General features: G+C 38.9%; 2 protein-coding genes across 2 annotated transcripts; both read left to right on the plus strand.

Annotated features, from left to right (window-relative positions):
- Window positions 1-5,010: 5,010 nt before the first annotated feature.
- Window positions 5,011-6,329, plus strand: LOC113144729 (uncharacterized). The gene is made up of 5 exons (XM_026330957.1): window positions 5,011-5,053; window positions 5,182-5,506; window positions 5,773-6,125; window positions 6,216-6,252; window positions 6,296-6,329. Exons 1-5 carry the CDS (start codon window positions 5,011-5,013, stop codon window positions 6,327-6,329), a joined length of 792 nt encoding a protein of 263 aa, XP_026186742.1.
- Window positions 6,330-14,125: 7,796 nt separating this feature from the next.
- LOC113144087 (uncharacterized) lies at window positions 14,126-16,829 on the plus strand. Its single transcript, XM_026329794.2, has 6 exons — window positions 14,126-14,168; window positions 14,297-14,623; window positions 14,925-15,272; window positions 15,424-15,528; window positions 15,611-15,657; window positions 15,742-16,829. Exons 1-6 carry the CDS (start codon window positions 14,126-14,128, stop codon window positions 15,874-15,876), a joined length of 1,005 nt encoding a protein of 334 aa, XP_026185579.1. The 3' UTR covers window positions 15,877-16,829.
- The last annotated feature ends 8 nt before the right edge of the window (window positions 16,830-16,837 follow it).

Below are 16,837 nucleotides of genomic sequence, written 5' to 3' on the forward strand. Positions count from 1 at the left end.
TTATAAAAATAGTGAGATCATAGATTGTATATAAAAAGATGAGCCATCAAGCTGAGCTCTTTTTCGTAAGTTGTTTGCTCCCTGCTGGGTTGTTCTTATACAAGTGATAAACCCTGTCCCTCTACTGGTGGTCATTTTTATTATAAGTTTGCTCTTAATAAATTGTAAAAACAGGTGTTTTTCAAATGATTGGGGGCTTTGATTTGCAGCCTGATACCTTGGTGTTACCTCTGGTCGCTACTGTGCAGAATTTGGTTACAAAATGAATTACAAAGAAAGATGGCAACCGTACTTTGGTTTCATTTTCGCATAGTGGCAGAAAGTGTTGGCATGTTGTCCATCTTTCTATAGAGGATTTATATGATTTAAATAAATGCAATCAAGTCATTACCACTGATAGTTGTCAATATGATTACTTTTAGTTATACCGATGGTTGGTGAAAGCTGCTGGAGGAAAAAATAGTTTAAAAAAAAAAGTTAAAATGAAAGCTACTATATCCACTGATTTTTATTGAGAGAAAAATAACACATACTGATCCACTTAATATGTTGCATCAGTTCTCAGTGTCAGAAGAACATTTGAAAGTAAGTTTATTGGTTCATCTTATGCTAATGACCCTGTTATAGATGCTGAAAATATAAAGTGTAACCTTCACTTTGGTGTTTGACTATACATGTTATACATGATCATTTACAACGATATCAAAATATGTCAATAAAACTAAAGTTAATATTATGCCAAAGAGTTGCTGCTGCTGTGACTGTGCCAAGCAAATGTTCTTGATTTTACTCTCCCCTACATATTTAGCACAAACAATATCACCTCATCCTTTGAGTGACCTACTGTTGACTTGTTATGTCTAACACAGTTTGTCAAATGAAAACGTAAAGTACCACCCACTACAAATGCTAATATGCTATTTGCTGCACTGTAATCACCTGGGCCCTGGGTTGGGGATCATTAAGTTCCTAGTAGACCTGCTAGTAGGTTCAATGGGTTGAAATCATGCCATAGACATTTGTTGGCTTAGTTACAATAATAAACATGGACTTATTACAAACTATGTGGTTAGGTTTGGAAAAAGGTCATGGCTTAGGTTAAAAGTCTAGTGGTAAATGACCCATCGATCCCCCCAAACCTCCAAACACAGACTTTCTTGCTCTATATTCTTCATCACCTCATTTCCTCCTTTGTTGAGTTATAGTTTTTTTCAGGCACTATAGGTCACCTAATTACCACATTTGTAAATACTGGAAGCTGCAGGAGTTGGATCCTCAACTATTAATATTAGGAAACAGTGTAGCATTAATTAAACTAATAAATGGTTGATTCACTGGGGAAAAAAAGTCAGATTATGGCTTCATTTTGTAGCAACAACAAATCACCTTTTAAAAGACATTCAGATCTACAGGGTTGCAAAGGGGGCAGCTACCACCCCTACTGTAGGGTTTGCCCTCCAGGTTACTCCCTACACCACATCAGCAGTAGGAGTAGATTACAGTAATATTTTGCCCACACTCGCTCAAAATATATCATATAATCTGTACCAAGAAGAATCAAAGCAGCCAGTCGGTCGACCATTGTGGTCCAACAGCTTGTCTACTAATGTCTTGCAGATTTTAGTCACAAGGTTTACAAAGAAGAAACCATCCTGATTGGCTGAAATGAAAGAAATGACCTTCCCCCTATACTTGTAATTTTGGTTCAGTTGAATTCTCTGGTTCCTCCCTCATCGTGGCAGAATAGACAAGACTCTGTTGTTTATTTAATACACTGATCTCACAGTTAAACACTTTCCCTGTTGACTGATTTCCTGGAGCCCAGTTTGTGTCTCTCACTCATAACTGCTGTTAGCATCAGCAAACATGATGAGAACCAAACACAAAATTGTACCAGAGCGTCTCATAGTAGAGCTGCTGGCATAGCTGCAACACACGACTGTGCTGCTGATATTTACCACAGATCTCTCCCCTCTCTCTCTCTGGATCTCGTTGTACCATTTCTTCTACAGTGGGTACGGAAAGTATTCAGACCCCTTTAAATTTTTCACTCTTTGTGTCATTGCAGCCATTTGCCAAAATCAAAAAAGTTCATTTTATTTCTCATTAATGTACACTCAGCACCCCATCTTGACAGAAAAAAAAACAGAAATGTAGAAATTTTTGCAAATTTATTAAAAAAGAAAAACTGAAATATCACATGGTCATATGTATTCAGACCCTGTGCTCAGTATTGAGTAGAAGCATCCTTTTGAGCCATGAGTCTTCTTGGGAATGATACAACAAGTTTTTCACACCTGGATTTGGGGATCCTCTGCCATTCTTCCTTGCAGATCCTCTCCAGTTCTGTCAGGTTGGATGGTGAACGTTGGTGGACAGCCATTTTCAGGTCTCTCCAGAGATGCTCAATTGGGTTTAGGTCAGGGATCTGGCTGGGCCAGTCAATAACGGTCACAGAGTTGTTTCGAAGCCGCTCCTTTGTTATTTTAGCTGTGTGCTTAGGGTCATTGTCCTGTTGAAAGGTGAACCTTCGGCCCAGTCTGAGGTCCTGAGCACTCTGGAAGAGGTTTTCTTCCAGGATATCTCTGTACTTGGCCGCATTCATCTTTCCTTCAATTGCAACCAGTCGTCCTGTCCCTGCAGCTGAAAAACACCCCCACAACATGATGCTCCCACCACCATGTTTCACTGTAGGGATTGTAATGGGCAGGGGATGAGCAGTGCCTGGTTTTCTCCACACATGCCGCTTAGAATTAACGCCAAAAGGTGCAATCTTGGTCTCATCAGACCAGAGAATCTTATTTCTCATAGTCTGGGAGTCCTTCATGTGTTTTTTGGCAAACTCTATGTGGGCTTTCATGTGTCTTGCACTGAGGAGAGGCTTCCATCGGGCCACTCTGCCATAAAGCCCCGACTGGTGGAGGGCTGCAGTGATAGTTGACTTTGTGGAACTTTCTCCCATCTCCCTACTGCATCTCTGGAGCTCAGCCACAGTGATCTTTGAATTCTTCTTTACCTCTCTCACCAAGGCTCTTCTCCCACGATTATTCAGTTTGGCTGGATGGCCAGGTCTAGGAAGAGTTCTGGTCATCCCAAAAGGGGTCTGAATACTTTCCGTACCCACTGTACATGTCTTTGTGACCAAGTGTGACAAATGTCCCATCATAGAAATAAATCATGATATGAACATGTTAAAACAGCAAAATCATCAGTGATGAATATACTGACAGGTGTGTTTCCCCTGCAGCTTTAACTAATCTTATGAGTCATTATGATCATAATAATACTGAATAAAACATCAAACCCCAGAAAATTTGTCTTGATGTAGCACACCTGAGCAGGTGTGTCTGTGTGTGTGTGTACTTGTACCTTTATCCAAATGAGGACATTTTCTCCAGTACTCACTGTCAGACTTGACGGTCAAGACTGTGTGTGTGTGTGTGTCTCCTGTACCTTTAACTACTCTTTTGAATCACTGTGATCATACTACTAATAATTATAAAATAATACACTGCAGCTGTATTTTAGTTGCTGTTTTAAAAAGACAGAACATCAGTGTGAGTCCAGTGGTCTGAGATTAAAACATAGTGACAGAGAAGAAAAGCTCCTTTATATTCACACCTCAGTTTGAAAGCTCGACCACAACAGTGCTGAATTTCCATGAATCATTAGTCAGTTTTGACTGAATGCATGTTTATGTGTTTATGTGTGAATTCAAGTACATCAAAGTATTTACTGTACGGCTTTTGTTTTTTAAATCACATTTTACAGTTTTTACTGTATGTGTATTGTGTGTGGAGCAGATGGACACTTTTCTGTGTCAGGTCATTTATTCATACATGTTCATTTGGCTTCAATGTATCAAAACTCAAAATCATCTGACAATTTCTGTGTTTTTAACATTCAGTTGTTTAATATCTATACGCTGAGTGATGCTATTGCACTCTGATAAAAGGGTTCATGGTGTTTATACTGGACAGCATGAGATTATTCTATTCCTGTTATTGAAAATCTGTTCACCACTGTACATGGGCTCATTCTGGACTTCTTTGTATCGATCATCTTGGCAGAAAAGTTTTTGATAATTTTAAGACTACTGTGAGGGCTGCATTTCAGAGTTTGTGTCACAGTATGTGAAGTCATAAGCTAGAGGAGAGACAAATCAGTTTTTCAGACCAGACAGAAGTGATATCATAGCTTAACTTTTTACTCTACAGGCACAAAACCTACCTCAGATTTTGTCAGAAACATCTTCTCCTGTAACATGAACACAGATATTCTAGAGTAGTCGGAGCTTGTTTTCTTCATCTTAAGTGTTATGTCTGGTGTCTTCTTCCACTTACTCTAATGTAGATCTGCTCATCTTACATGTTGTCTGTGTTTCTCAGTCTAATTTGTTCTTAAAGCATCATTTTCCCTCATATCTATAAAAACTGCACACAGTGTTGTACAAGATGCTGGCAGGAGACGTATAAACATGATAACACTGTCACTATGAACATTTTAGTGTGCTGATATCAATGTCTAGCTGAAAACTGAGACTCATATTAGGATGATTGTATCATCTTAGCCTTATTTTATTCTGGTTAGTCTGTTTTCTGTGACTTATGTCATTTTCTGGCACGTATGCCACAGCTGTAGCTTCATGAAGATTGAGGTTTTTGAGCCGTCAGATCCTTTCCCCCTGTAGACTAATTAACGTAAAATCGCTGAAATATGCACATAATATAAAAAGTAACATCCCTCATTCCTCAATAAGCTGCACAATGTGGTTTAAATGATCTTTATATCACAAAGCATTTAAAACTAGTTAAGCAAAATGCCTTCATGCTATGTTCACCATATGACCAACATGTTTACAGTGACATGCGAATGGTTTTAGTCTCAGGCTGTGCAGCTACTAACTTCCTAGACAACAGCCAATCAGATGCATTTCATTTCGACCTATCACGCCCATCTCACCTCCTTCACTAAATAACCAAGACATCTCTGCATACAGACAGTGTCACAATGATTGTGTTATGGGTTACACTGCTTCTCCTCCAACAAGGACGTAAGTGCTATTTAATAATGACTAAATATTTTTACATTGAAGTATCTGCATGCAATCTAGATGTGTTGTGGTTGATGTGATTATTTCCTGCATTCAGATAATTATGATTTTGTTTTTATTTTTCTCAGACACGCTGGTTCCAGTTATCACAGTTCAACTTCATGAACCTGTGACATTTACATGTTTTTTGCCTGATAAGGACTTCATCCGTAATGGACTCCAGTGGTACAAGCAGAGTGTTGGAGATAACCTGAAATTAATTTTGACACTGCGAACAAATATAAACCCAACATATGAACCAGAGTTTTCTGAGTCAAGATTCAAAGTAAAACATAACCAGAATATCAGCAATCTGATCATATTGAGGACGAGTCAGGAAGATGAGGGAATGTATCACTGTGCAGTCAGAGTCTGGAACACGTTTACGTGGAGTGGGACATATTTGTCATTAAAAGATAATTATGTGTTTTTTACAATATACTGGGATAAATAAAAACATGTATTTGCCTAAACAAAGTTAATGTTTCTTAAGACAACTCAGTGTCGCCAAACAGTTGTCAAAAAAAAAATCATCTTAAATTACCTTATTTTAATTTGACGTTACATTCATTGTTCTCTTTTGTTAATGTGAAAGTTTAAGTTTGGACCCAATTTAAACTGTAGGACTCAAAACTGATGTTATTTCTCCACTTTAGATCTTAAACAATTTTCTATCACACAGGAAACACTCAGAGGACGTCAGACTATTCAGTTGTTCAGTCGACAGTATCTGATCCAGTCCATCCAGGAGACTCAGTGACTCTGCAGTGTTCAGTCCTCTCTGACTCTGAGAGCGACACATGTCCAAGAGATCACAGTGTGTACTGGTTCAGAGCTGGATCAGATGAATCTCATCCAAACATCATCTACACTAATGGAAATAATGAATGTGAGAAGAGATCTGACACTGTGAAGAGCTGTGTTTATCACTTCTCTAAGAACATCAGCTCCTCTGATGCTGGGACTTATTACTGTGCTGTGGCCACATGTGGACAGATATTATTTGGAAATGGAACAAAACTGGACATTGACGGTAACTATATCATTGTTTTAGGAGGTGTCAGATAATACATTATATTACTAGGAGTTATTACTAAATATAAGTTACTTTTACTCATTTCAGGAACCAGCCTGTGGTCACTGTCAGCCAATGCCATCATGTTAAGCCTCATTGTTATAACCTTCCTCATCTGTGCCATCAAGAAAAACAAGTGTGACTCTGACAATGGTAATTTAAATTACTTATACTTCTTTTCAACAACTGCATCACTATTTTTGTCATTGACATCATTTTCTCTTTCATTACACAGCTGCTGTCGACCGACAGACAACCAGTGGTGGTCTGAAATGTCAACAGGTAAAGTATTTAAAGGTAACAATCACTTTAGCAAATCACACGTCAACATTATGTTAAAGTTTGTCATCGTCTATATTCTCTCAGAGGTATGAGGACGCGTGGGATTATTCTGCTGTCATCTTTACTGTGATGAAAACTGACAATGGTGCAAAAAAGGCTGCAAAAAGTGCAGAGAGAGAGAAGATCTATGCTGCTGTGAAGGCTTTTCGATTGGATTAGTGAGTGTGTTTGTCATCAGCTGGTACAGTGTGATGTAGCTGATATTTAAAGCTAATGACTGTAATCTGTGGCTATGAGATACTGCTGTACATATTATGCTTTATATCATTCTCATATTTCAGTTATGATTTGTCTTTACTTTTAAAGGTAATGAGATCATCGATTGTACTTAAAGATGACTGATGAGCTGTCATGCTGTGCTTCTCTTCGTAAATCAATTTTTAATTAACTTGTGTTATTATGTAGAAACAGATGTTTTTTTCAAATGATTGGCAGCTTTGATTTGCAGCCTGATACCACACCACTACCTCTGCTCGCTAATGTGCAGAATTTGGTTCAGAATGCATTAGAAGACCAAGATGGATCATTTTTGCATAGTGGGAGGAAGTGGTGACACATTGTCGATCTTTTCATGCAATATATGATTTAATTAAATATTAAGGGCGGTGTGCCTAGTTGGAGTCTGGCTAGGAACCTTTATCGCATCTCCCTGACCCTCATTTCCTGGAATTTCTGTTAAATAACACATCCATAGCTAAATATGGCAAAGTACTGAGGCTTTCCAAAGCACAAATCTATCAAATAATTATTTTAATTCTGCCACATTTTTGAGCATAAAGTGCAGAGAGTGAGAGGATCTATGCTGCTGTGAAGGCTTTTTGATTGGACTAAATCTGCAACATAAATATATGGACATTACTGAATTCAAGTCACCATCATTGACAGCTGTGAATATGTTTTAAGTTAATGGCAGTAGTGAAATCTGCAGAAAGAAAACTATTCTTCAAATGAAAGACACTGATCAAAGTTACTAAATCCACTGACTTAATGGAAAAAAGATAAAACATAAAGATCCCAATAATAATAATTTGATAAATCATGAGGACGTTTGAGAGTAAATTTATTGTATCATCTTTGGCCCATAGTCTTGTTATAAGTACTATAAATGTAAAGTGTAACTTTTTCATTTGTAGTTTGACCCTACAAGTTATAAATGAACATGATTTGTAATGATACCAAACTGTCAATAAAACTAATGTTTTTATGTGCCAAAGTGCTGCTGTGACTGTGCAGACCAGGTTTTCTTGTTTTCCACATGCGCCAGAATTACTAAAATCCACCCAACATATAAATACAGAACACAGAGTTGATAGATTTTTAACTATGACAGGTTCAAATCAGTGTAATGATGATACTGGATAGTGAGTCGGGCTTGTAACCTGAAAATTGCAGGTTCGACTCTCAGGTCCAGCAGGAAATTGTCGGTGGGAACGGTGCAAACAGCCAGCGCCCTGTCCACCTTCAATACCACGACTGAGGTAAGACCCTTGAGCAAGGCACTGGACCCCCAACTGCTCCCCGGGCGCAGCAGCACTGGCTGCCCACTGCCCCGGGTGTGTGTGCACGGTGTGTGTGTGTGTTCACTTGCTGTGTGTGTGCGTGGGTTAAAATTCATAGCACAAATTCCAAGTATGGGTCACCACACTTGGCCAGTTAAGTCACTTTCACTTTTACTTTCATGTGTAGCTGTATTCAGTTCTAACATCAGGATCATGTGAACATATCAGAAAGTGAAATTCTTACAGAAATGGAGAGGAAATATAAAAGGTCATTTTTGTGTTGACGAACTACGGGCATGAATTACAAAGCTAACCCTCAGCTTTCTATCAGTAGGGTCTGATAACATGAACTAAGATGAGAGCCCCTGTAGGGGACCTTTGCACAGGCCTCTGTAGTGACTGTCTCCTCTTCCCTCTGTTCACTCTACTTGTGGAGAAGTCCAGTGCTGCATAGTTGGCTGGTTTTGCTTCATCATGCTGCAATAAAAATATATGCATCTAATAGAATAACTGTCTCCGATACTACTGTGTTAGTTTTATGTGAACATCTAGGAAAGTGAAATGCTTGCAGTTAATCAAAGGTCCAGAGGCATGAATTACAAAGGTAACCCTCAGCTGTGTGCAGCAACCTTCAGAAAATGAACACATTCAGACTGGTCAGCCACTGCTTTCTATCAGTAGGGTCTGATAACATGAACTAAGATGAGAGCCCCTGTAGGGGACCTTGGCACAGGCCCTTGTCTGCTTACAGGGAGGGATGTTGCTGGTTGTAATCAGCTCTAACAACAGAGTACACACAGTCCTGTGGTGACTGTCTCCTCTTCCCTCTGTTCACTCTACTTGTGGAGAAGTCCAGTGCTGCATAGTTGGCTGGTTTTGCTTCATCATGCTGCAATAAAAGTATATTTGTTGATGACAAATGTTTTAAAGATTAGGGCTGTGACATCAACAACTGTTAAGATAGGATGAATTATTTAATAACATCCTGGTTACACATCTACATCACAATCACAAATGACATGACACCAAAATATTTAACAATAGCAATGTTACCAGATCATTTGAGTGATCCTCTGTTGACTTGTGTAACACTCGCTGAAAAAAAAAAAAAACCTTACCAACATGTGCACAGGGAAAATTATTACTTTGGACTATAAAACAAACACACACACACACACACAACAATGGCAAAACAGCTTTTGTTACACATATAATAACTGCTGTGATATTTTTAGTAAATTAACATTTTCTTCACTGACACTGTCTGTCAAATGGAAACTTAATGTACCACCCAGTACAAATGTTACTATACCATTCACTGCACCATAGTCACTTGGACCATGAGTTGTGGGTTAATTGATCTACTGGAAGGGCAGAGCAGGCCAATGATTTTCAATTTTATAGTTAAAATAATAAGCATGGAGTGAACCTGCTTCATGTACAAAAACTATGTGGTTAGATTAGAAAGAAGGCATTGCTCTTGTTAAAATGTTCAATTAAAAAAAAAAACATTTCACAGGAATCAAACACCACCTTTGTATAGGAAAGTCCATTTGAATGACCCGTCCATCCACCCAAACCTCCTCCTAATACAGACTTTCTTCTCTACATTCTTAATCATCTCATAATTTTTATGGCCACTAAAGATCACCTAATTACCACATCTGTAAGGTGTAGCAGGTGGCTCCTCAACCATATTTATTAGTAAGATAACAACTGATAATGTTCATTGAATGGCAGGTTAGCACATGAATTGGTTAAAAGCACAGAATGGTGTCCCAAAAGAAATGAGTGGATTTAAAAGTGTTCCACTTTTTGGAAACCACCAACTAAACAAAAGTTCTGTTTTCATCGATTCAGACATTTAAGTTAAAAAATAAACTTACTTCAAGATGTAGAGCCTACCTATGCAGAGTCCACAAGCTTTCCTGTGATTTCAGCCTTTTAAAGGCATAAAATTTGTGTTTGTTCACATTTTAATATTTTTACAGTGTTAAATAAATGTATGTCAGATTTCTTTCAATACTGTGAATACCTACTTGTGTCCACTGTAGTTCCTTCACCAAACAGGATCTGTCCACATGTGACCACAGCACAGTAGTAAGTCCCAGCATCAGAGGAGTCCTGTATAGTTTTGGACCAACTGTAGACACAGCTCCTCTCCTCTGGTTCATTGCTCCTGTTTCTGTGAGTGTAAATGACGCCTGGACCAAATCGTCCTGATCCAGGTCTGAACCAGTGCACACTGTGTTCACCTGGACACTGGACGCTGTTTTCTTTGTTCTTGGAGACAAGTGAACACTGGAGAGTCACTGAGTCGCCCAGCTGGACCGACTCAGTCTCTGGAGTTTGTTCCACGTAGACAGTTTTCTGTTCATTAGGATCTGTGAGGTTTAGTTTACAAAGAGGCATCAAAACATTTCACACTTTAATAAATTTGTATGATTTATTGTAGAAATTGTTAATTTTCATAAGCACAAGACATTTTACCCTTCACAGCCAAGAATGTGCCCTTGGTGATAGAAGATGTGTACATTGCTCCACTTTGACAGAGGTAAGTTGCTTCATCCTCTTTGCTCACATTTCTGATGTTAAGAAAATACTGATCCTGCTGTTTTGTTACTGTGAAACGTGAGTCTGTAAACTCTTCACTGACTGTTACTTTTCCTAGACCTAAAACAGCAACTGTTTGGATCATGTGTCCCAGAGACTGTTTATACCAGAATAAAGACTTGACATCCTTCCCAGGGACTTGACACATGAAGGTAAAATCATCACCAGCTTCAACCACAGTAAAAGGGAGCAGGTGAGCAACCTCTGCAGTTTGAATCAGATCTGAAGAAAAAACAAATCAGTCAAAAATGTAAAGTATTACATTAAAGGCTTGTCTGATATGTAGGTATTACTATATTTTAACACACAGTATAGTACTGACAGTAGTTTACAGTAGTATTTTGTTCACACTAGATAAAAATATCACTTACACGCTGTACCAAGAAGAATCAAAGCAGCCAGTCGGTCGACCATTGTGGTCCAACAGCTTGTCTTATGCTACTGATGTCTTGCTGCTCAAATGGAAGATTTAGTCACAAGGTTTACAAAGAAGAAACCATCCTGATTGGCTGAAACGTAGAAAATGACCTTCCCCCTATACTTGCAAACATTTGTGCATCAACATCTTACTTGTCCTTGTACTACTTTCAAAGGGGTTTTTTACTGTGGGTATTTAATTCTAAATGCTTGTTTATGTGGTTAATGTGAAATTTATTCTTTCTACATGTTGTTAAAGTTTATTTAATACACTGATCTCACAGTTAAACACTTTCCCTGTTGACTGATTTCCTGGAGCCCAGTTTGTGTCTCTCACTCGTAGCTGCTGTTAGCATCAGCAAACATGATGAGAACCAAAAACAAAGTTGTACCAGAGCGTCTCATAGTAGAGCTGCTGGCATAGCTGCAACACACGACTGTCCAAAGGATAATGTGCAGTTGACATTCACTGACCATCAACACCTCAGCCCAGTGGTTGCATTTACCAGCTTCACACAGTACTGTGACTCTGAACAAAACTTAGTGCTTTATTTGAAGGAATAAATGAGACACATTGTGATTAAGTTAGACGTGTGTTTTTCAACCAGCGAAAAAAGTCTCTGCTTTGGTTTCCTTCATTATTAAACATATTAAAAGACACTGTAAATTAAAATGTTAGAGGTCAGCTGAAATGAAAAAACCCAACTGATGTCACGGCACTTTGTAAAGTGAGATTAAGTAAAGCTACAGGCAGCAGAAATATAGAGCTACATAGAGTTACATACCATAGAGCTATGCTATTGATCCTTTTTCTCAATAAACCAACAAATGTCTGATCACAGTCAAAATGCTGCTTTTGCCAAAAATACCAGGGTCGGACAAATGATGATTAGCACCTCCCCCTCTCTCAGCAACGACCAATGAAAAGCATCAAACCACACAAAATAATTTTGATTTAGTGTTTTTAACTACTCCTGTGGGCAGCATGGTGGCTAACTGGTTAGCACTGTTGCCTCACAGCAATAAGGTTGTTGGTTCGTAACCCGGCCTTTCTGTGTGGAGTTTGCATCTTCTCCCTGTGCTTGCGTGGGTTTACTCCGGGTACTCCGGTTTCCTCCCACAGACCAAAAACATGCATGTTAGGTTGATTGGTGAATCTAAATTGCCTGTAGGAGTGAGTGTGAGTGTGTGAGGTTGGCTGTCTTTGTGTGTCTATATGTGGCCCTGCGATGGACTGGTGACCTGTCCAGGGTGTACCCCTGCCTTCCACCCAAGAGAGAGCTGGAATAGGCTCCAGCAGATCCCCGTGACCCTGATTCAGGAAAAACGGGTATAGAAAATGGATGGATGGATGGAACTACTCCTGTGAATCTTTGTGATGATACTGATAATAATTATAAAATAAAATACCAAAGCTGTATTTTAGTTGCTGTTTTAAGAAGACAGAACATCAGTGTGAGTCCACTGGTCTGAGATTAAAACATAGTGACAGAGAAGAAAAGCTCCTTTATATTCACACCTCAGTTTGAAAGCTCGACCACAACAGTGCTGAAGTTTCCGTGCATCATTTGTTTGTCAGTGGTGAGTGAATGCATGTTTATGTGTTTATGTGTGAAAGTACAAAGCAGGACCCAAAGTACATCAAAGTATTTACTGCAGGGCTTTTGTTTTAAATCACATTGTACAGTTTCTGCTCTTCCTGTTTTGGCCTTTCTGTATATTTAACAGTGTATGTGTGTTGTGTGTGGAGCAGATGGACACATCACTGTGCATTTATTTATACATAGCTATTTTTCTAAAAAGTGTAAAAACTCAGAAACTTGTTCTGACAACTCCTGTTCTGCTTTTAACCCTTTCAGTTGTTTGTTCCATTGTCCAAGTCTCAGCTGGGTTCATATTTGTGGTTTTCTTGCAGGTTTACATGAGTTTCCTCCTTCACACCAGCAGATACCTGTCAACTGCATCAGAAGCTGTCAGAGCGCTGCTCTGGTGCTGCCTTTCAGTCGTCCCCTGAATAGAGATGAAGTGAGTATAGAGGATGGAGGCTGTGACCACGACCACCTTCTCCACTGTGTTGATCTTCCTGTTCATTAAGAGTGAAAGGGCTTTATTGTCCAAGTCTGTGGCCAAGTTTGCTTCACTAAATTCTGTTTGTACAAAAATTAACATAAAAATTTAGACCCTAAAAGTAGAAGATAGAAATTTAAAAAATAAATTACAAGTAACATGTACAAGATTCTTAAATGAGTGATTTTACATATACAGTATAGAAACTGTGACTAGTGCGATTAGGTGTGCAAGGATTAAGTATAACTGTCACAATGGTGTGACACCTTACATGGGATAGGTACAGATGTGCAAATATTCATGTAGTATTATTTCACAGTGATTTTTTCTGCCACTTTCTGACATTAGGAGTTTATCAGAGCGACAGCCTGAGAGGGGTCTGCAGAGATGCTCCTACCCCGTGTCCTGACCACGGACCGGTACAGGTGCTAGATGGAGGGATGATCGGCCCCAATGATCCTCTCTGTAGATCGGATTGTCCATTGCAGTCCGTTCTTGTCCAGTTTGTTGGCTGATCCAAACCAGACGGTGAAGAGGACAGACTGTATGATGGAGGTGGAGAAGGTGACCAGTAGCTCCCATGGCAGGTTTAACTTCCTGAGCTGCCGCAAGACATAAAGTCTGTGGTGGGCCTTCTTCCAGATGTAGTCTGTAGGAGATCCAATTCAGGTCCTGGGAAATTGTGGATCCCAGAAACTTCAAGGTCTCCACAGTAGACACTATGGTGCTGAGGATGGTGAGAGGGGAGACAGTCACGACACTTCTCTTGAAATCCACAATCATCTCCATTGTGTTGAGCGGATTCAGCTCCAAATGATTCTGACTGCACCAGTGTACCAGCTGTTCGATTTTTCTGTGCATGTTCACAGTGACAGTGCCATCATGCTGTTGGATTTACTCTCAGGCTGTGCAGCTACTAACTTCCTAGACAACAACCAATCAGATGCATTTTCAGTTCGACGCCCATCTCACCTCCTTCACTAAATAACCAAGACATCTCTGCATACAGACAGTGTCACAATGATTGTGTTATGGGTTACACTGCTTCTCCTCCAACAAGGACGTAAGTGATATTTAATAATGACTAAATATTTTTACATTGAAGTATCTGCATGCAATCTAGATGTGTTGTGGCTGATGTGATTATTTCCTGCATTCAGATAATTATGATTTTGTTTTTATTCTTCTCAGACACGCTGGTTCCAGTGATCACAGTTGGACTTCATGAACCTGTGACATTCACATGTTTTTTGCCTGATGAGGACTTTATTCGAAATGGACTCCAGTGGTACAAGCAGAGTGTTGGAGATAACCTGAAATTAATTTTGACACTGCAGACAAATACAAACCCAACATATGAACCAGAGTTTTCTGAGTCAAGATTCAAAGTAAAACATGACCAGAATATCATCAGTCTGACCATTGTGAGGACGATTCAGGAAGATGAGGGAATGTATCACTGTGCAGTCAGAGTCTGGAACAAGTTTACTTCGAGTGGGACATATTTGTCATTAAAAGGTAATAACATGTTATTTCTGAAATATTTTAAAGTAATACCAAACTTATTAGGTGTTCTTTGAATACATCGTTGCCAAATATTAAAAAATTCAACATTCATTATATATTATAAGATATACAATATTATATTATATATAATATTGCATATATTATAATATAAAATATTAGGTTTATTTTAGGTTGATTGTCTTATTTTATTAATGTGGAATTTTAATCCTGGATGGAATTTTACTTCTGGAACAAAATTCATGTTGTTTCTAGAGTTTGGATGTAAAATTGTCAACAATCTCGTATCACACAGGAAACTCTCAGAGGACGTCAAACTATTCAGTTGTTCAGTCGACAGTATCTGATCCAGTCCGTCCAGGAGACTCAGTGACTCTGCAGTGTTCAGTCCTCTCTGACTCTGAGAGCGACACGTGTCCAAGAGATCACAGTGTGTACTGGTTCAGAGCTGGATCAGATGAATCTCATCCAAACATCATCTACACTGATGGAAATAATGAATGTGAGAAGAGATCTGACACTGTGAAGAGCTGTGTTTATCACTTCTCTAACATCAGCTCCTCTGATGCTGGGATTTATTACTGTGCTGTGGCCACATGTGGACAGATATTATTTGGAAATGGAACAAAACTGGACATTGACGGTAACTGTATCATTGTTTTAGGAGGTGTCAGATAATACTGCAAGTCAGATACAATCTGTTAAGATCAACTATTATCAATTATAGTTTCACCTGCAGAATAATCTTACCAGCTCTTAAGTATAAATAGCTTTTGCCTGTGTATTTATTTCAGGAACCAGCCTGTGGTCACTGTCAGCCAATGCCATCATGTTAAGCCTCATTGTTATAACCTTCCTCATCTGTGCCATCAAGAAAAACAAGTGTGATTCTTGCAATGGTAATTTAAATTACTTATACTTCTTTTCAACAACTGCATCACTATTTTTGTCATTGATATCATTTTCTCTTTCATTACACAGCTGCTGTCGACCGACAGACAACCAGTGGTGGTCTGAAATGTCAACAGGTAAAGTATTTAAAGGTAACAATCACTTTAGCAAATCACACGTCAACATTATGTTAAAGTTTGTCATCGTCTATATTCTCTCAGAGGTATGAGGACGCGTGGGATTATTCTGCTGTCATCTTTACTGTGATGAAAACTGACAATGGTGCAAAAAAGGCTGCAAAAAGTGCAGAGAGAGAGAAGATCTATGCTGCTGTGAAGGCTTTTCGATTGGATTAGTGAGTGTGTTTGTCATCAGCTGGTACAGTGTGATGTAGCTGATATTTAAAGCTAATGACTGTAATCTGTGGCTATGAGATACTGCTGTACATATTATGCTTTATATCATTCTCATATTTCAGTTATGATTTGTCTTTACTTTTAAAAGTAGTGAGATCGTAGATTGTACATAAAGATGACTGATGAGCTGTCATGCTGTGCTCCTCTTCGTAAATCAATTGCCCCCTGGTGGCTGTTTGTGGTACATTTCATAAAGTTTGCCCTGAAAAGTGCTGAAACTGAGAGTACAACTGAAATACATTATCCTGCTGACTGGTGTACAGGTGTAAAGTTTTTTAAATTTAATTTGTGTTATTATGTAGAAACAGATGTTTTTTTCAAATGATTGGCAGCTTTGATTTGCAGCCTGATACCACACCACTACCTCTGCTCGCTAATGTGCAGAATTTGGTTCAGAATGCATTAGAAGACCAAGATGGATCATTTTGCATAGTGGGAGGAAGTGGTGACACATTGTCGATCTTTTCATGCAGTATATGATTTAGTTAAATATTAAGGGCATCCATGAGTTGTAATGTGCCTAGTTGAAGTCTGGCCAGGGACCTTTATCGCATCTCCCTGACCCTCATATCCTGGAATTTCTGTTAAAGTGTGATGTAGCTGATATTTAAAGATAATGACTGTAATCTGTGGCTATGAGATACTGCTGTACATATTATGCTGTGTATAATTTTAAAACCAAAACAGTGAGATCATAGATTGTATATAGGAAGATGACTGATGAGCTTCCACTCTGAGCTCCTCTTCGTAGGTTGATCTCCCCCTGGTGGCTGGTTGGGGTATAATTCGCAAACCCTGCACCTCTGAGTTACTGGATGAGAGAGTACAAATCAAATACATTTTGCCTTAAGGTGCTACTGTGCAGTATTTGGTTGCAAAATGCATTAGAAAGCAAGATGGC

This window comes from Mastacembelus armatus, chromosome 10 (genome assembly GCF_900324485.2).
Source record: "Mastacembelus armatus chromosome 10, fMasArm1.2, whole genome shotgun sequence".
Taxonomy (NCBI): Eukaryota; Metazoa; Chordata; class Actinopteri; order Synbranchiformes; family Mastacembelidae; genus Mastacembelus; species Mastacembelus armatus.

Excerpts from the sequence above, each read along its gene's own strand:
- LOC113144729 (XM_026330957.1), top strand. The coding sequence starts at position 5,011 with ATGATTGTGTTATGGGTTACACTGCTTCTCCTCCAACAAGGAC. Across the intron at positions 5,054-5,181 it reads GCTTCTCCTCCAACAAGGAC|ACACGCTGGTTCCAGTTATC; the intron begins GTAAGTGCTATT and ends TATTTTTCTCAG. Across the intron at positions 6,253-6,295 it reads CTGTCAGCCAATGCCATCAT|AAAAACAAGTGTGACTCTGA; the intron begins GTTAAGCCTCAT and ends TGTGCCATCAAG.
- LOC113144087 (XM_026329794.2), top strand. The coding sequence starts at position 14,126 with ATGATTGTGTTATGGGTTACACTGCTTCTCCTCCAACAAGGAC. Across the intron at positions 14,169-14,296 it reads GCTTCTCCTCCAACAAGGAC|ACACGCTGGTTCCAGTGATC; the intron begins GTAAGTGATATT and ends TATTCTTCTCAG. Across the intron at positions 15,658-15,741 it reads GTGGTCTGAAATGTCAACAG|AGGTATGAGGACGCGTGGGA; the intron begins GTAAAGTATTTA and ends ATATTCTCTCAG.